This window comes from Scyliorhinus torazame, chromosome 24 (assembly GCF_047496885.1).
Source record: "Scyliorhinus torazame isolate Kashiwa2021f chromosome 24, sScyTor2.1, whole genome shotgun sequence".
NCBI classification, from domain to species: Eukaryota; Metazoa; Chordata; class Chondrichthyes; order Carcharhiniformes; family Scyliorhinidae; genus Scyliorhinus; species Scyliorhinus torazame.
The window spans coordinates 15352990-15372975 of NC_092730.1; the positions used below are offsets into that span (position 1 = coordinate 15352990).

At 53.9% G+C, this 19986-nt stretch overlaps 2 protein-coding genes across 2 annotated transcripts in view; one reads left to right on the plus strand and one right to left on the minus strand.

Moving 5' to 3' along the window:
* Positions 1 to 1364: 1364 nt before the first annotated feature.
* LOC140400203 (solute carrier family 35 member F3-like) lies at positions 1365 to 17542 on the plus strand. Its single transcript, XM_072489670.1, has 7 exons — positions 1365 to 1440; positions 2318 to 2639; positions 6167 to 6386; positions 7004 to 7129; positions 8973 to 9165; positions 12600 to 12689; positions 17373 to 17542. Exons 1-7 carry the CDS (start codon positions 1365 to 1367, stop codon positions 17540 to 17542), a joined length of 1197 nt encoding a protein of 398 aa, XP_072345771.1.
* Positions 17543 to 18987: 1445 nt separating this feature from the next.
* The window catches only part of LOC140400204 (serine racemase-like), a 22817-nt gene continuing 21818 nt past the window's right edge, over positions 18988 to 19986 (minus strand). Inside the window, 1 exon segment of the mRNA XM_072489671.1 lies at positions 18988 to 19140. Coding sequence (XP_072345772.1) covers positions 18988 to 19140 — 153 coding nt within the window.

Consider the following 19986-nt stretch of genomic DNA (forward strand, 5'->3'; position numbering starts at 1 on the left):
TCCCCATCAAACACTCCCAGGACAGGTACAGCACGGGGTTAGATACAGAGTAAAGCTCCCTCTACACTGTCCCCATCAAACACTCCCAGGACAGGTACAGCACGGGGTGAGATACAGAGTAAAGCTCCCTCTACACTGTCCCCATCAAACACTCCCAGGGCAGGTACAGCACGGGGTTAGATACAGAGTAAAGCTCCATCTACACTGTCCCCATCAAACACTCCCAGGACAGGTACAGCACGGTGTTAGATACAGAGTAAAGCTCCCTCTACACTGTCCTCATCAAACACTCCCAGGACAGGTACAGCACGGGGTTAGATACAGAGTAAAGCTCCCTCTACACTGTCCCCATCAAACACTCCCAGGACAGGTACAGCACGGTGTTGGATACAGAGTAAAGCTCCCTCTACACTGTCCCCATCAAACACTCCCAGGACAGGTACAGCACAGGGTTAGATACAGAGTAAAGCTCCCTCTACACTGTCCCCATCAAACACTCCCAGGACAGGTACAGCACGGGGTTAGATACAGAGTAAAGCTCCCTCTACACTGTCCCCATCAAACACTCCCAGGACAGGTACAGCACTGGGTTAGATACAGAGTAAAGCTCCCACTACACTGTCCCCATCAAACACTCCCAGGACAGGTACAGCACGGGGTTAGATACAGAGTAAAGCTCCCTCTACACTGTCCCCATCAAACACTCCCAGGGCAGGTACAGCACGGGGTTAGATACAGAGTAAAGCTCCCACTACACTGTCCCCATCAAACACTCCCAGGACAGGTACAGCACGGTGTTAGATACAGAGTAAAGCTCCCTCTACACTGTCCTCATCAAACACTCCCAGGACAGGTACAGCACGGGGTTAGATACAGAGTAAAGCTCCCTCTACACTGTCCCCATCAAACACTCCCAGGGTGGGGGAGCGGCGGGGGGGATTGAATCGAGGGGGTTGGACGTTTCTGAGAGTTGTGATGGATTGAATTCAGGGGGACTGTTCCCAGTGGCAGGTTAGAGAGTCAGCAGAGGGTCGAAGTCGATCGCCAAAAGGAGCAGGGAGGAGGGGAGGGAGCTTTACTTTTCAGCGCAGGGTTTGCTGTGGGCTGGAAGGTGCTGCCTGGACAGCACATTCAGCCGTCACTTCCAGGCGCGATCTTTCTGTCCGGTTTCTCCATCCGCGCGACGGAGCCGGTGCTCGGGGCGGGGCCGTGGGTGGCTGAGGGGGGGTGCGTTGCCCTTTTAAGGCTTCCCCGAGAGCTCGAGAGGCTCAGCGCTGTGTCAGAGCAATCTGCTCCGGGGATTTATCCCAACCCAGAGCCGGCTGTGTGGGCGCCGGTGCCGCGTGGAGGGGTGGCTGTGCGCGATGAAGAAACACGCGGCCAGCGTCTCGCCTCTCGCCCCGTGCAACCGTCCCGTCCTGTCCCTGGCCTGGGCGGAAGGTAAGGGAGCTCTCGGGTCGCTACTGCCGGAGGGGAAGCCTCGCCAACAGGGGGGGGGGGGGGGGGGGGGGGGCGGGAGAGACGCAGCAGCCACCCTGCGCACAGCAGGATCCCACAGACAGTAACGCGGGAAAAGGGGGCGAAGACCCTTCTCTCTGGCGCCGCCCTTTCTGGCAGAACCTTCCAGATCACAACAACTGCCCCGTGTAAAAAAAAATAAACATTCCCCTCATCTCCCCCCCCCCCCCACCCCTTACCGATTCCCTTCAATCTGTGCCCCCCCCCCCCCCTCCTCTGGTGACCCACCCTCCCGCCAACTGGGACCCACTTTCGCCTCTATCCAAACCCCTTCCTGATTTCGAACGCCTGCCTCGACTGAATCCCTTCTCCCTCCGAGGGGAACATTTTCAGCCTCTCCATATTAACTGGAGTCGGGGCGGCAGGGCGGCGCGGTGGGTTAGCACCGCTGCCTCAGGGCGCTGAGGACCCGGGTTCGAACCCGGCCCCGGGTCACCGTCCGTGCGGCGTTTGCCCGTTCGCCCCAGGTCTGCGTGGGTTCCGCCCTCACAACCCAAAACGATGTGGAGGGTAGGTGGGTTGGCCGCGCTAAAACCGCCCCTTAATTGGGGGAAAAAAAGAATTGGGTACCCCGGCTTGTCTGTTCAAGATTGTTATCACGGTCGTCCTTACTGAGACTCGTTTTACAATTCCCGATTTTATTCATTGGGATTGAAATTCCAGCAGCCTGCTGTGGTGGAGTTCGAACACGTTCCCCCCCCTCCGATATGGTACATTGTCTCCTCTTGTTCTTCATTGCGAAATGTAACACTCGAGACATGATGTAATTCATCGTATTCTCCTTCTCTCCCCGTCGAAGACAACGCCAAGTCTCTGGACGCTCCCACGCAGTTGGCGCCCACAGCGGGGCTGGATGTCAGCGAGGGTCGCACGGTGCCCTGCTGCCGGTGTCGGCCGCCCGCGGCGCTGGGGAGGCTGCTCGCCGGCCTGGCGGTGGCGTGCGGCCTGGCGGCCTCCTGGGTGGGCATGACGCAGCTGGCGAAGGTGACGCTGCGGCAGTTCGAGTCGCCCTTCTTCGTGGCCTGGCACTCGGCCAGCTGGAACCTGCTGCTCTTCCCCAGCTACTGCTCGAGCCGCCTGTTGGCCACGAGCGAGGGGGGTCCGCCGCTGAAGCACTTCAGGTGAGGGGGGGGGGGGTGGGCGGGGGCGGTTGGTAAGGGAGCAGCGGAGACGCCAAAACCCGGGGAACGATGCGGAGGGCAGGCATCGGGCAGAGGAACAGGACGGGACTGGTCGGCAACCATCCGCCTGGTCTGGGGGGGGGGGGGGTCGCCTGTCACTCTCCCGGGTCGGAAGTGGAAGGTGCTTTACAGCAGAGCGGGAAAGGTCACAGGGCACGAGGTGGCGAGGGGGTCACGGGGTGGGGTCACGAGGCAAAGACAGTTGGGCACATGGCAGGTGAAGAAGCAAGGTGGGAGTGAGGGACACGGGGAGAAGGTGGGAGTGAGGGACACAGGGAGAAGGTGGGAGTGAGGGACACGGGGAGAAGGTGGGAGTGAGGGACACGGGGAGAATGTGGGAGTGAGGGAGATGGGGAGAAGGAGGGAGTGAGGGACACGGGGAGAAGGTGGGAGTGAGGGACACGGGGAGAAGGTGGGAGTGAGGGACACAGGGAGAAGGTGGGAGTGAGGGACACGGGGAGAAGGTGGGAGTGAGGGACACGGGGAGAAGGTGGGAGTGAGGGACACGGGGAGAAGGTGGGAGTGAGGGACACGGGGAGAAGGTGGGAGTGAGGGAGATGGGGAGAAGGAGGGAGTGAGGGACACGGGGAGAAGGAGGGAGTGAGGGACACGGGGAGAAGGTGGGAGTGAGGGACACGGGGAGAAGGTGGGAGTGAGGGACACGGGGAGAAGGTGGGAGTGAGGGACACGGGGAGAAGGTGGGAGTGAGGGAGATGGGGAGAAGGTGGGAGTGAGGGAGATGGGGAGAAGGAGGGAGTGAGGGACACGGGGAGAAGGAGGGAGTGAGGGACACGGGGAGAAGGTGGGAGTGAGGGAGATGGGGAGAAGGAGGGAGTGAGGGACACGGGGAGAAGGAGGGAGTGAGGGACACGGGGAAAAGGTGGGAGTGAGGGACACGGGGAGAAGGTGGGAGTGAGGGACACGGGGAGAAGGTGGGAGTGAGGGACACGGGGAGAAGGTGGGAGTGAGGGACACGGGGAGAAGGTGGGAGTGAGGGACACGGGGAGAAGGTGGGAGTGAGGGAGATGGGGAGAAGGAGGGAGTGAGGGACACGGGGAGAAGGTGGGAGTGAGGGGTATTGAGGTGTGGTTGGGGTTCAGCTACACCTCAATGACATTGAATGGAACTCAGACCGGTACACATCTGGTGGACCCTGTGCCCACAATCCGGACTCCCAGTCCCACCCACCGCTCTGATCACTGCAACATCCCCAACAACATTCCCTGAGCAAGTAGAGCTACAATTCCATTTGGAAAAGCCTCTTACACTAAATCAACAAAGTGGATTATTGGCTGCTGGCCAGGAAAATACCTTAGATAGGTAATCTCGGCAGCAAGTGTACAGTGACAGAACTCCAGTCTGTGAAACAGTGTTAGACACTCCAGTCTGTGAATACAGTGTTAGACACTCCTTGGGCGCGATTCTCCACTCCCACGCCGGTTGGGAGAATCGCCTGGGCTGCCGAAATTTCCGGGGAACCGGTCCGACGCCCTCCCGCGATTCTCCCAAGCGGCGGGAACGGCCCGGTTGGGTTTCGCAGGCCGGAGAATCGCCGGAGACACCCAAAATGGCGATTTTCCGGCACCCCCGCGATTCTGAGGCCCGGATGGGCCGAGCGGCCAGGCCAAAACGGCGGGTTCCCCCCCCGGCGCCGTCCACACCTGGTCGCTGCCGTCGTGTACGGTGCGTGAACGCTGGGGGGGGGGGGGCGGCCTGTGGGGGGGCCGAGGGGGGGATCCTGCACCGGGCTTCACCTGGAATGTGGGGTGGCCCGCGATCGGTGCCCACCGATCGTCCTCTCTGAAGGAGGACCTCCTTCCTTCCGCGGCCCCGCAAGATCCGTCCCGCATCTTCTTGCGGGGCGGATTTGGACAGGACGGCAACCACGCTTGCGCGGGTGACGTCCGTTATGCGGCGCCGGCCGCGTCAACTATGCGGTGCCGCCTTTACGTGGGCGACAAGGCCGGGCGCGGGTAGGTGACGCGGCCCCGATCCTGGCCCATTGTCAGGGCCTGAATCGGTCGGGACCGGGGCCGTTCCGCGCCGTCGTGAACCTCGACGGCGCGGCCACTTCGGCGTGGGGGTGAAGAATCCCGCCCAGGGTTAGACACTCCAGTCTGTGAGTACACTGTTAGACTCACACACACTCACACAAATACACAGACATACTCACACGCACACGCATGGACATACACACACACAGTCTCACACACAAATGGACACATAGACTCACACACACGCACAAGTACATTTGCACACACACACTCACTCAGACACATATACACACACATGTACATGTTCATATACACACACCCACAGACACATACACGCCCAGAGACACGTATACTATCAGGGGCTGGTTTTACACAGGGCTAAATCGCTGGCTTTGAAAGCAGACCAAGGCAGGCCAGCAGCACGGTTCAATTCCCGTATCGGCCTCCCCGAACAGGCGCCGGGATGTGGCGACTAGGGGCTTCTCACAGTAACTTCATTTGAAGCCGACTTGTGACAATAAGCGATTTTCATTTTTCATTTCCCACACACACGTTCATTTACACACAGACCAAAAGCTGGTAAAGTTGGCATTGATTTACAATCCTGATTGTCTGCTGCGTGTATTCCGGGGCAGTTATTAGGACCTCAAACACTTTGGTGACGTGATTTGGGAGTCATACAAGCTCAGACCGGGAAAGAACCTCAGAAATCCCTCCCGGAGAGAGACTTCTGTCTCTCATAGTCCAATAACATTCCTAAAATGAGCGGCATGCCACAGCTTTCCAGTCTGAACATATCGGGACAAAGGCAGGAATGCCAAATTTCAAACGCGATTCGAAAATTGGTCGCTGACCCGACTCCGATTGGCTAGGGATGTTGCCACGGAGAACATAGCGACAGGGAACATAGAACATACAGTGCAGAAGGAGGCCATTTGGCCCAACGAGTCTGCACCGCCCCACTTAAGCCCTCACTTCTACCCTATCCCCGTAACCTCCCAACCTTTTTTTTTGGTCACTAAGGGCAATCTAGCACGGCCAATCCACCTAACCTGCACGTCTTTGGACTGTGGGAGGAAACCGGAGCACCTGGAGGAAACCCACGCAGACACGGGGAGGATATGCAGACTCCGCACAGACAGTGACCCAAGCCGGAATGAAACCTGGGAACCTGGAGCTGTGAAGCCACAGTGCTATCCGCTTGTGCTACCGTGCTGCCCCCAACTACGGGGTCCCTGACCCCAAAGCGAGGCACAAGGGCTTGACCATGTTCTGATTTCCCAACCCGTTGTCTCCTGCGGCCCAAGCTGTTGTGAGATTCTGAGATTTTGTCCTGGTGAGTGGAAGATGAAAAATTTCCGCGATACGTCTCTTTTTACAGGGAGATCAAGTTCTGGAGAAACTGGTAGTCCGCTGGTGTAATCAGAGCAACGCCGTTAACCGAGCCTCTCTTTCCTTCCCGCCCCTCCACAGCGATTGTAGTTGTTTCCTCAGTGAGGGCGCTGTCTCGCTCAGAGGCCTCCTGAAGCAGGCAGCCCCCTTGTCCATCCTGTGGACGCTCACCAACTACCTGTACCTGATGGCACTGAGGAACATCAGCGCCACCGACGCCTCCGCCCTCTTCTGCAGCAACGGAGCTTTCGCCTTCCTCCTCTCCTGGATCGCGCTGAAGGAGAGGTTCATGGGTGTCCGGGTAAGGCTGCGTGGGGCGCGATCCGGTGGGCAGGGCACTCCCGCCTGCGGGCCGGGAAGGTTGCGGGTTCCAGGCCCGCTCCAGAGGTCCCGGGCTAGAGGTTCGGCCGTGAACGGCGACGGGGCAGGGGAGCGGGCCTGGATCGAGTGATTGTTTGGAGGGCGGGTGCAGACTCGATGGGCCGAGTGGCCTCCTTCTGCACTGCGGGGGTGCCACGGATCCCATTCGATGGGTGCTCGGTGGCCCGTCCCAGGCACGGTGGGCCGAGGGGCCTCTACCTGTGCTGGTAAAACTCTTTGGGAGTCGCTCCCACAGGGAATGTTCAGGTTGGTGCATTCAAGGCGGAATAAAAACATGAGGGAGAAAGGGGGGGGGGGGAAGGGGTGAGATTAAGTGGGCTAGCAGGAGGCTGGTTGGGCTGAATGGCCTGAGCTCGGGGCCGGATGTAAATCTAACTCGATTCGCTGGTGAGGGGGGGGGGGGGATATTGTCGAAATGGAAGAATGGGGGGGGGGGGGGTGTTGGGGGGAGGGGAGGTGTGGGGAGGGGGCGCGGGGAAAGGGGAGGGGGGACGTGGCCACTGGAAACGCTTTCTCCCTTCTCCGCTTCCCCCACAGGTTGTGGCTGCAATCCTTTCCATTACGGGCATCGTGATGGTCGCCTACGCTGACGGCTTCCACCGCGATTCCATCGTGGGCGTGGCGTTCGTCGTGGGATCGGCGTCCACCTCCGCCCTGTACAATGTGAGACCACCGATACTCGGCCTTTCCTCGCCCCCCCCCCCGCCCAATACTCGACCCTTCCTCGCTCCGCGATACTCACTCCTTACTCGACCCCCCCCCCTACTCCCGGTGCTCTTCTCCCGATACTGCCCGTGGGGGAGGGGGGTGGGGGGGGAGTGGAGGAAGGTTTGTTAAAGCTGACCCAGGTCATCTGTGAATCGGGGCTACCTCTCCTGATGCTGGGCGCGGTGACCCCTGCTGGGCAACGCGCCCACATTGGACCCGGAGAGTCAAACGTCCCTCATGGCAAACAGTAAAACTGCAGATAGATCTGCCTCCACCCCTTAATTACAGAAGGCATTCTTTGCCCTCCTCCCCATTAAGATGCCCCTCGATCTGGTTATCCAGGACCACGCATCATCCCTCATAAATTAGCTAGACCCCAGGGATCCTCCAAAATCAAAACAATGCTCCATTAGCCATCTATCTGTAAAGAGGTTAAAACAAATAATGACCTCACTTTTACGGCCCCTTAATCACAGCTTTAGCAGACATACTGCCCGTATGCATCTTAATCCAGGGTTTTTAATAACATTACTTAGAAGCTTCTCTTCCAAGGACTTTGTGAATAAATCTGTCAGCCGCTGAATGTTAATTGTATTAATAAGTGGCATTTTGGCTTTGTGCGTGTGGATTTTGCATCATCGAATGTTTAGAAGTAGCTGGGAAAGTGAGCTCAAAGACCTATCTTTATTCTTGTTTTCAGAACTGGTTAACTGTTAATCGAAAGGCTTTTTTTCCTTGGACTACAATGGGTTTAATCCTATGTTCGTAATAAAGTTTGTTTTAATACAGAGAAATCCCGATTTGTCAGTGGGATCACTCCTGGGGGTGAAGTATCTTTCCTCAGAGTTTAATATCGTATTCAAAATTAAGTTTTGTTTTAGGAATAACGAAAGCCCTATTTTTCTTCATGCAATTACTCCTGGAGAGAATCATTCATTTCCAGCACAGTCTTACAAATAAACTCAAATATTGGGGTTTCGATCCTGTGACCAAGTCGCTGTTGGGGTCTGGTCTGGGATTGTACTGGTGGGTGGAATTCTGGAACCGGGGAGCATAGTCTCAGAACATGGCAGGGGCTGTTTAACACTGAGACGAGGAGCGATTTCTCCAGTCAGAGGGGCAGGGAGTCTTTGGAATTCCTCAGCAGGTTAGAGGGGTGAATGGCCCACTCCTGTGTTCCTAATGGGCGGCACGATAGCACAGTGGTTTGCACTGTTGCTTCACAGCGCCAGGGTCCCGTTATCGATCCCCGGCCTTGGGTCACTGCCTGTGCGGAGTCTGCACGTTCTCCCCCCCGTGTCTGCGTGGGATTCCTCCGGGCGCTCCGGTTTCCTCCCACAAGTCCCCGGAAGACGTGCTTGTTGGGTGAATCGGACATTCTGAATTCTCCCTCCGCGCACCCGAACAGGCGCCGGAATGTGGCGACGAGGGGATTTTCACAGTAACTTCATTGCAGCTTTAATGTGAGCCGACTTGTGACACCGATAAAGATTGTTTCGATTATTTAATGGGGTATTTCCTCAGGGGGAGTTGACCTCTTCATACCGGCCAATCCGCCAAGTCAACCTGCTCCGAATCTGCTTCCCGCACGGTTTCATCCTTTCTTAAGTAAGGAGACTGAGGAACGGTCTCCGGTCTCCCCACTGGCGAGACGGGACAATCCCGCTGTCGTGCCAGTCCCTCCTGTCAAGGGGGCGACTGGGCAAGTGGGTTCGGTTCACGTGGTGTTCTTTGTTTGACATCTCACAGGGGGAACTATGTCGGTCGCGGATTAACCCGCTGCGTTCCCGCCCCACAGGTCCTGTTCAAGCTGCTCCTCGGCCGCGTGCGGTGTGACGGAGTGGCGCTCTACCTGTCGGCGCTGGGCGCCTTTAACCTCCTCTTCCTCAGCTGGCTCCCCGTCGTCCTCTACGCCACCAGGGTGGAACACTGGCCCTCTGCCGGGGACGTGCCCTGGGACCAACTGTGCGGGCTGGCTGCTCTCCTCCTGGGTAGGTGGACCGCCGTCGCCTACTCCCGTCGCGCAGTCTGGGATCAAAGATCAAAAGCGGGGGGGGGAAGAGCTCAAACCCGCCGCTTGCCGCTTCGTGAAACTAGGTCTGCCGAGTAGGACACATCTGAGGCTGCGGGAGAGCTTGTGAGAGAGCTGGATAAGGGGCACGCGAGGGTACAACCAGACCACCTGTCCTGGGAGTGTTTGATGGGGACAGTGTAGAGGGAGCTTTACTCTGTATCTAACCCCGTGCTGTACCTGTCCTTGGAGTGTTTGATGGGGACAGTGTAGAGGGAGCTTTACTCTGTATCTAACCCCGTGCTGTATCTGTCCTGGGGGTGTTTGATGGGGACAGTGTAGAGGGAGCTTTACTCTGTATCTAACCCCGTGCTGTATCTGTCCTGGGAGTGTTTAATGGGGACAGTGTAGAGGGAGCTTTACTCTGTATCTAACCCCGTGCTGTACCTGTCCTGGGAGTGTTTGATGGGGACAGTGTAGAGGGAGCTTTACTCTGTATCTAACCCCGTGCTGTACATGTCCTGGGAGTGTTTGATTGGGACAGTGTAGAGGGAGCTTTACTCTGTATCTAACCCCGTGCTGTATCTGTCCTGGGAGTGTTTGATGTGGACAGTGTAGAGGGAGCATTACTCTGTATCTAACCCCGTGCTGTACCTGTCCTGGGAGTGTTTAATGGGGACAGTGTAGAGGGAGCTTTACTCTGTATCTAACCCCGTGCTGTACCTGTCCTGGGAGTGTTTGATGGGGACAGTGTAGAGGGAGCTTTACTCTGTATCTAACCCCGTGCTGTACCTGTCCCGGGAGTGTTTGATGGGGACAGTGTAGAGGGAGCTTTACTCTGTATCTAACCCCGTGCTGTACCTGTCCTGGGAGTGTTTAATGGGGACAGTGTAGAGGGAGCTTTACTCTGTATCTAACCCCGTGCTGTACCTGTCCTGGGAGTGTTTGATGTGGACAGTGTAGAGGGAGCTTTACTCTGTATCTAACCCCGTGCTGTACCTGTCCTGGGAGTGTTTAATGGGGACAGTGTAGAGGGAGCTTTACTCTGTATCTAACCCCGTGCTGTACCTGTCCTGGGAGAGTTTGATGTGGACAGTGTAGAGGGAGCTTTACTCTGTATCTAACCCCGTGCTGTACCTGTCCTGGGAGTGTTTGATGGGGACAGTGTAGAGGGAGCTTTACTCTGTATCTAACCCCGTGCTGTACCTGTCCTTGGAGTGTTTGATGGGGACAGTGTAGAGGGAGCTTTACTCTGTATCTAACCCCGTGCTGTATCTGTCCTGGGGGTGTTTGATGGGGACAGTGTAGAGGGAGCTTTACTCTGTATCTAACCCCGTGCTGTATCTGTCCTGGGAGTGTTTAATGGGGACAGTGTAGAGGGAGCTTTACTCTGTATCTAACCCCGTGCTGTACCTGTCCTGGGAGTGTTTGATGGGGACAGTGTAGAGGGAGCTTTACTCTGTATCTAACCCCGTGCTGTACATGTCCTGGGAGTGTTTGATTGGGACAGTGTAGAGGGAGCTTTACTCTGTATCTAACCCCGTGCTGTATCTGTCCTGGGAGTGTTTGATGTGGACAGTGTAGAGGGAGCATTACTCTGTATCTAACCCCGTGCTGTACCTGTCCTGGGAGTGTTTAATGGGGACAGTGTAGAGGGAGCTTTACTCTGTATCTAACCCCGTGCTGTACCTGTCCTGGGAGTGTTTGATGGGGACAGTGTAGAGGGAGCTTTACTCTGTATCTAACCCCGTGCTGTACCTGTCCTGGGAGTGTTTGATGGGGACAGTGTAGAGGGAGCTTTACTCTGTATCTAACCCCGTGCTGTACCTGTCCTGGGAGTGTTTAATGGGGACAGTGTAGAGGGAGCTTTACTCTGTATCTAACCCCGTGCTGTACCTGTCCTGGGAGTGTTTGATGTGGACAGTGTAGAGGGAGCTTTACTCTGTATCTAACCCCGTGCTGTACCTGTCCTGGGAGTGTTTAATGGGGACAGTGTAGAGGGAGCTTTACTCTGTATCTAACCCCGTGCTGTACCTGTCCTGGGAGAGTTTGATGTGGACAGTGTAGAGGGAGCTTTACTCTGTATCTAACCCCGTGCTGTACCTGTCCTGGGAGTGTTTGATGGGGACAGTGTAGAGTGAGCTTTACTCTGTATCTAACCCCGTGCTGTATCTGTCCTGGGAGTGTTTGATGTGGACAGTGTAGAGGGAGCATTACTCTGTATCTAACCCCGTGCTGTACCTGTCCTGGGAGTGTTTAATGGGGACAGTGTAGAGGGAGCTTTACTCTGTATCTAACCCCGTGCTGTACCTGTCCTGGGAGAGTTTGATGTGGACAGTGTAGAGGGAGCTTTACTCTGTATCTAACCCCGTGCTGTACCTGTCCTGGGAGTGTTTGATGGAGACAGTGTAGAGGGAGCTTTGCTCTGTATCTAACCCCGTGCTGCACCTGTCCTGGGAGTGTTTGATAGGGACAGTGTAGAGGGAGCTTTACTCTGTATCTAACCCCGTGCTGTACCTGCCCTGGGAGTGTTGGATGGGGACAGTGTAGAGGGAGCTTTACTCTGTATCTAACCCCGTGCTGTACCTGTCCTGGGAGTGTTTGATGGGAACAGTGTAGAGGGAGCTTTACTCTGTATCTAACCCCGTGCTGTACCTGTCCTGGGAGTGTTTGATGGAGACAGTGTAGAGGGAGCTTTACTCTGTATCTAACCCCGAGCTGTACCTGCCCTTGGAGTGTTTGATGAGGACAGTGTAGAGGGAGCTTTACTCTGTATCTAACCCCGTGCTGTACCTGTCCTGGGAGTGTTTGATGGGGACAGTGTAGAGGGAGCTTTACTCTGTACCTAACCCCGTGCTGTACCTGTCCTGGGAGTGTTTGATGGGGACGGTGTAGAGGGAGCTTTACTCTGTATCTAACCCCGTGCTGTACCTGTCCTGGGAGTGTTTGATGGGGACAGTGTCGAGGGAGCTTTACTCTGTATCTAACCCCGTGCTGTACCTGTCCTGGGAGTGTTTGATGGGGACGGTGTAGAGGGAGCTTTACTCTGTATCTAACCCCGTGCTGTACCTGTCCTGGGAGTGTTTGATGGGGACGGTGTAGAGGGAGCTTTACTCTGTATCTAACCCCGTGCTGTACCTGTCCTGGGAGTGTTTGATGGGGACAGTGTCGAGGGAGCTTTACTCTGTATCTAACCCCGTGCTGTACCTGTCCTGGGAGTGTTTGATGCGGACAGTGTAGAGGGAGCTTTACTCTGTATCTAACCCCGTGCTGTACCTGTCCTGGGAGTGTTTGATGGGGACAGTGTAGAGGGTTTAGTGTTGTTACTGTGCCCCTGTGATGCTGGCTGGAGTGTCAGTTGATTTGATGGATGGGGGTCTGCACTGATCCGAGATGTTTTTGTCTGTCCTCCAGTGTTCAACGTCCTCATTAACTGCGGAACTGCTGTAACCTTCCCTGCCCTGGTGTCCCTGGGGGTCTTCCTGAGCGTACCTGTAAATGCTGGTAAGGCCACATCAGCATCACCCTCAGTGTACAGCACATGACATATCACATCTGAGTATGGGGCATTAATTAGGGCTACAATTGACCTACTCTCTAATTAGGGAGAGGGTAGCATTAAGCAAGGTTCTTGCTCCTGCCATATGGCAGAACTCACAGCGGACAGTCCATTTCGCAACAAGCAATGATTATTTACCAAGCAAACTAACTAGACAGTGTGCTGCTGCAAACAGTCCACAGAGTCTATTTCAACATCACACCGCAGCAAACATTCACAGAGCCGATTTAAATGTATCACAAGCCACAAACAGGCTAGAAAGTCAATTTGAACAGGGAGCCATAGCAAACAGTCTACAGAGCCTATTTAAATTGGCCACTGCAGCTAACAGTCCAGTCTATTTAAACGGCACACACAAAAAACAGTCTTCAGTCTATTTAAACTCCACACAGCTGAAAACAGTCTAGTCTATTTAACCTCCACACAGCAGAAACCGTCTACAGCCTCTATTTAAACAGCATACTGCAGTCTACAGAGTCTATTTAAACAGACCACTGCAGCTAACAGTCTCCAGAGTCTATTAAAACAGCACGCTACAGCAAAAAATCAACAAAGTCTCTTTAAACGGTACGCTACAGCAAACAGTCTACAGAGTCTATTTAAACTGTACACAAGTCTACAGGGTCTTTTAAAACTCTACACTCAGCAAATGGTCTACAGAGTCTATTTAAACAGTCTACAGAGTCTATTTAAACAGTCTACAGAGTCTATTTAAACGACACAACAGCAAACAGTCTACAGAGTTTATTTAAACTGCACACTGCAGCAAAGTCCCCGGAAGTGCGGAGGATTCCGTAACTTCCGGGCGGCCCGACGCCGGAGTGGTTCACGCCGCTCTTGCCGCTGATACGGGCCGCCCCACCGATTCCGGGAGAATCCCGGCCATTGTGTCCAGTTCTGGTCGCCTCATTATACGTCTGCGAGATAGGATTTATGATTATTTAGAAAAAGATAGTTTGATTAAAGCTAGTCAGCATGGCTTTGTGAGGGGCAGGTCATAATAATAATAATCGCTTATTGTCACAAGTCGGCTTCAATGACGTTACTGTGAAAAGCCCCTGGTCGCCACATTCCGGCGCCTGTTCGGGGAGGCCGGTACGGGAATTGAACCCGCGCTGCTGACCTTGCTCTGCACGACAAGCCAGCTGTTTAGCCCACTGTGCTAAACCAGTCCCTGCTATCGGGGGAAGTGCCTGACGAAAGAGGGATGCTCCGGCTGGTGAAGCGGAACAAAGCACGGCGGCGCAGGCACTGGGATTCATAGGTCATAGAATGTACAGTGCAGAAGGAGGCCATTCAGCCCATCGAGTCTGCACCGGCCCTTACAAAGAGCACCCTACTGAAGGCCACGTATCTACCCTATCCCCGTAACCCCCACCTAACCTTTTTTGGACACTGAGGGCAATTTATCATGGCCAATTCACCTAACTTGCACATCTTTGGACTGTGGGAGGAAACCGGAGCACCCGGAGGAAACCCACGCACACACGGGGAGGACGTGCAGACTCCGCACAGACAGTGACCCAGCCGGGAATCGAACCTGGGACCCTGGAGCTGTGACGCAACTGTTCGAACCACTATGCTACCCGGCCGCCCAAGCCTCACGGTGGCCTGGCCCGCGATCGGGGCCCACCGATCTGCGGGCGGGCCTGTGCCGTGGGGGGGGGGGGGGGGGGGGGCAATCTTTTCCTCCGCGCCGGCCTCTGTAAGGCTCCGCGATGGCCGGGGCGGAGAAGAAACCCCCCTGCTCGTGCGCAGGAAACACGGCGGTAATCCCGCGCATGCGCCAACTCGTGCCAGCCGGCGGCGGCGGCCCTTCACCGCTGGTTGGCGCGGCGCCAACCCCCTCCAGCGCCGGCCTAGCCCCCTGAAGTGCGGAGGATTCCGCAGCTTCCGGGCGGCCCGACGCCGGAGTGGTTCACGCCGTTCTTTGGCACCGGTACGGGCCGTCCCGCCCATTCCGGGACAATCCCGGCCATTGTGTCCAGTTCATTATAGGAAGGATGTGGCTGCTTCGGAGAGGGTGCAGGGGAGATTTACCAGGATGCTGCCTGGACTGGAGGGCTTGTCTTAGGAAGAAAGGTTGAGGGAGCGAGGGCTTTTCTCACTGGAGCGAAGAAGGAAGAGAGGTGACTAGATAGAGGTGTACAAGGTGATGAGAGGCAAGGATAATGTGGATAGCCAGAGACTTTTCCCTAGGGTGGAAATGGCTGTCACAAGGGGACATAATTTTAAGGTGATTGGAGGAAGGTATGGGGGAGATGTCAGAGGTTCTTTACACAGAGAGTGGTGGGTGTGTGACAGCAGAGGCGGTGGAGTCTGAGTCATTCAGGACATTTAAGCGACTCTTGGACAGGCACACGGACAGCAGTAAACTGAAGGGGTGTAGGTTAGGTCGATCTTAGATTAGGATGAATGGTCGGCACATCGTGGGCTGAAGGGCCTGTCCTGTGCTGTACTGTTCTATGTTCCAAGTTCTAAAACTAGTTGGCGGACAGGAAACTGAGAGTAGGAATAAACGAGTCTTTTTCAAAATTGGCAGGCAGTGAGCAGTGGGGTGCCGCAGGGATCGGTGCTGGGGCCCCAGCTATTCACAATATACATGAATGATTTGGATGTGGGAATTAAATGTAATATCTCCAAATTTTCAGACGACACAAAGCTGGGTGGGAGGGTGAACTGTGAGGAGGATACAGAGAAGCTTCAGCAGGATTTGGACAGGCTGAGCGAGTGGGCAGGTTCATGGCCGATGCAGTATAATGTGGATAAATGTGAGGTTGTCCGCTTCGTTAGCTAAAATAGGAAGGCAAATTATTGTCTAAATGGCTACAGATTGAGGGAGAGAAATGTGCCATGAGACCTGGGTGACCTCGAACACCAGTCGCTGAAGGTAAGCATGCAGGTGCAGCAGGTGGGAAAGAAGACTAATGGTATGTTGGCCTTCATTGTGACAGGTTTCGAGTACAAGAGCAGGGCTGTGTTGCTGCAATTGGACAGGGCCTTGGTGAGGCCACACCTGGAGTATTGTGAGCAGTTCTGGTCTCCTTCTCTGAGGAAGGATGTTCTTGCTCTCGAGGGAGAGCAGCGAAGGTTTACCAGACTGATTCCAGGGATGGCGGGACTGACGGACGAGGAGAGATTGACGAGTTTGGGATTGTTCTCGCTGGAGTTCAGAAGAATGAGGGGGGATCTCATGGAGACTTATAAAATTCTGTTTTTTAATAGATTTAGAGTATTGTCATGTGAGAGTACCTTTAAGAAATGGGTGTTTATAAATGGGTGTGTATATAAATATCTGTAGTGAGAGTACCTTTAAGAAATGGGTGTTTACTACTGCAGAGATGTCAGAGAGTGGGTGGAGCTGGGCTGTCTGTCAGCTTTTTACTTTCGTTTTAGGCTGTTTGCTGCAAGGTGTGTTTTAGTTTCGTTTTCAGTGTTGGAGCTGAAGCCAGACAGAGCAGGTGTACTGCTGATCTCTCTGCCATCAAAAGACTATCTCTTGATCATTTGGTGAATTCAGAATTATAAATGTTCTCAGTAGTGAATGTAAACCTGATGTGCTTCTGTTAAAAGGTGTTTATTTTGTCTTCTGGATGTTGTTTGGGAGGTTATTAAGCATTACTTAGTGTTGTATTCTTTGGGGGTTGTATTTGAATTGATGGTTGCGAAGATGTTCACTGTATGTTTTAAAAAGGATAACTTGAGTTCATGGAGTAAACATTGTTTTGCTTTGAAGAATACTTTTCCATTTCTGCTGTCCCACACCTGTAGAGTGGGCCGTGTGCTCCCCATACCACAATCTATTAAAAGTTGTGGGTCAGGTGAACTCCATGATACACTTTGGGGTTCTCTAAACCCTGGCCCATAACACTATCCAATTAATTTTTTCCAATTAAAGGGCAATTTAGCGTGGCCAATCCACCTACTCTGCACATCTTTCGGGCTGTGGGGGCGAAACCCACGCAGACACGGGGAGAATGTGCAAACTCCACACGGACAGTGACCCAGAGCCGGGATCGAACCTGGGACCTCGGCGCCGTGAGGCAGCAGGGCTAACCCACTGTGCCACCGTGCTGCCCTGAAGCCTATAAACTTCTAGCAGGACGAGACAGGGTAGATGCAGGAAGGGTGTTCCCGATGGTGGGGGAGTCCAGAACCAGGGGGGGGGGGGTCACGGTCCGAGGATACGGGGTCAATCAATTAGGACTGAGATGAGGAGAAAATACTTCACCCAGTGAACATGTGGAATTCGCTACCACAGGAAGTAGTTGAGGCTGAAACATTTTTTCAAGAAGGAATGAGATAGAGCTCTTGGGGGCTAAAGGGATCAAAGGATATGTTGGGGGGGGGGGGGGAGGCGGGGTCAGGTTATTGAGTTGAATGGTCAGCCATGATCATAATGAATGGCGGAGCAGGCTCAAAGGGCCTCTTCCTGCTCCTATCTTCTATATTTCTATGAGTGGACTGACCAGGGCACCATTCAGGCGGAGGGGGGAGTAAATAAGAACGTAGTGGTCGTGTAGTCGGGGGGGGGGGGGGGGGGGGGGGGGGTGGTTATCGAGTACAGGCGCAGGTCTCTGCAGGCGAGAGTGAGAGCTCAGACTGAAACGTTGTCCGCCTGGTGTCAGGGCTCGGGGGCATCTGCTTGGGGCTGGAGTGGAACACGTTGGAGGATCCAGTGGCCGTGGTCCGTGTAGGCACCCGTGGCAGATCCAGCGAAGAGCTTCTGCTCGGGGATCATGAGCGGCTGGGGGCTAAATCACAAAGTCGATCCTCAAAGGTGACCGCCTCCGGTTAACTGTCAGTCACCTGTGGGGCGGCGGTTAGCACTGCTGCCTCACGGCGCCGATGACCCGGGGTCGATCCCGGCCCCGGGTCACTGCCCGTTGTGGAGTTTGCACATTCCGCCCCCCCCCCCCCCCCGTGTCTGCGTGGGCCTCACCCCCACAACCCAAAAAGATGGGTAGGTGGATTGGGTACTCTAAATGTAAAAAAAAAAACTGTCGGTCACCATCAGTTCCCCAAGGCAATACCTCTACCATAAGACATTGGAGCAGAATTAGGCCACTCGGCCCATCAAGTCTGCTCCGCCATTCAATCATGGCTGATATTTTCCCCATTCTCCTGCCTTCTCCCCATAACCCCTGATCCCCTCATTCATCAAAAACCTATCTATCTCTGTCTTAAAGACACTCAGTGAATTTGGCCTCCCACAGCCTTCTGCGGCAAAGAGTTCCACAGATTCACCACCCTCTGGCTGAAGAAATTCCTCCTCGTCTCTGTTTTAAAGGATCGTCCCTTTAGTCTGAGATTGTGTCCTCTGGGTCTAGTTTTTCCCACAAGTGGAAACATCCTCTCCACGTCCATTCTATCCAGGCCTCGCAGTATCCTGTAAGTTTCAATAAGATCCCCCCTCATCCTTCTAAACTCCAACGAGTACAGACCCAGAGTCTTCAACCGCTCCTCGTACGACAAGCTCTTCATTCCAGGGATCATTCTTGTGAACCTCCTCTGGCCCCTTTCCAAGGCCCCAGCACATCCTTCCTTGGATACCATGCAGAATCCACCTTTCAACCAATCAGCACTCTCTTACCATTGTTATGGGCGAGGCGTTTTCCAGAACCCCAAAATGTATCATGGAGTTCAACCAACCTCACCCTTTAATGTATTTGTTGCTTTTGAAGCACACGGTTTGTTCTCTAGGTGTGGGATTACAATTATGGACACGTGGGTTTTTAAACACAAAACACTGTTTATTCCATGAACTCAACTTAACATCTTAAAAAAATATTGGATCTCTTAACACCCCTTACTTCAAAGATAACTCAGAAAATATTGCAACAGTAAATAACCCCTTAAAATGTTCCTTCAAACTTCCAAGAGACTTAACACCTTTAAACAGTATCACATCAGGTTAAAGGATATATATTTTTTCTGTAGAATGGCAGAGATATATTAGCTTGGTTGCCTTCAGCTCCAGCACTTTTAAACTGCTCTCAGCAAAACCAGCCAGGCACTTTTCAAACTGCAAAACCAAACTGCAAAACTTGCAGCTCTCTGGAAACACACAGACACACACACGCTGCTTTTAAATTGAAACTAAAAACCTGCAAAATGGCTGAACTGAGCTGAGCTCCACCCACTCTATGACATCACTGTTTTCCTAAAGGTACATTGCTTAAACATCCATGTCTTAAAGGTACCCTCACATGACACCATGCAGTACAAATTCTTGTTTTATTTTTACGATGGTATTCTCACAAAATATCCTGAGGAGCGGAATTTAGAAGATTGCGAGGTGATCTTATTGAAACGTAAAAGATCCTGAGGGCGCTTGACAGGACGGATGCTGAGAAGATATTCCCCCTTGTGACAGAGATTAGAACTAGGGGGTGACTGTTTAAAAAGAAGGGGTCTCCCATTTAATACGGAGATGAGGGCTATTATATTTACCTTAAGCCGATCGTTAAGTCTGTGGAATTCTCCTTTCTGGAGAGAGGTGGAGTCAGTGATCATGGAGGGTTTTTAAGGTTCAGTTGCGTTCCCGAAGAGCAAACAGTCTACAGTGTCTATTTTTTTTTATTAAAAAAAGTTTCCTCAAACTGTTTCCACTCATTGGTATGTCAGTAACTAGGGGGGGGGAGGGGGGGGGTCACAATTTAAAGGTGGTCAGCAAGAGAGCGGGGAGTGGGGGTGAGGAGAAACTTCTTTACTCCGAGGTTTGTTGGGGTTTGCAATGCGCTGCCTGTGGAGAGTGACGGATTCCACAGGCGGTTTCAATAGGGAGTTGGATGTGCATTTGAAAGGGATTCGTTTAGAGGGCGATTGGGCTAGAGAATGGGACGAGCTTTTTTGGGGGGTGGGGTGGGGGGGGGGGGGGGGGCGGCCGGTGCCGACACGATGGGCCAAATGGCCTCCTTCTGTGCTGTAAATGACAAAACAAATGGCAAAACTATGGCAAACAGAACTCGTGAACGAACCGACAGAACCGTCTCCTGATCAGGGTGATTTGACCAGAAAATGCAGTCAGTGGGGGATAGTATTCGGAAGGGTAGAATTTGGTCACTTACAGGCGCGGAGGCGCCAGGTATGACGCGGTGTTGTAAAAACAAAAGTGACGTATTCTACGAGTTCACCCTTCTCTCTCTTTCTCGCCCGTTTCCTCCAGTCGTCGACGTGTACTGCGGCACTCCACCGGGCCTCGGCGACGTGAGACCAGCCGCCCTGCTTGTCCTCTGCCTC

What these genes read in the sequence shown, in the direction of transcription:
- LOC140400203 (XM_072489670.1), top strand. Translation starts at nt 1,365, where the DNA reads ATGAAGAAACACGCGGCCAGCGTCTCGCCTCTCGCCCCGTGCAACCGT. An exon ending in CCACCTCCGCCCTGTACAAT is followed by an intron (nt 7,130 to 8,972) that starts GTGAGACCACCG and finishes CCCGCCCCACAG; the next exon opens with GTCCTGTTCAAGCTGCTCCT. An exon ending in GCTGGCTGCTCTCCTCCTGG is followed by an intron (nt 9,166 to 12,599) that starts GTAGGTGGACCG and finishes TCTGTCCTCCAG; the next exon opens with TGTTCAACGTCCTCATTAAC.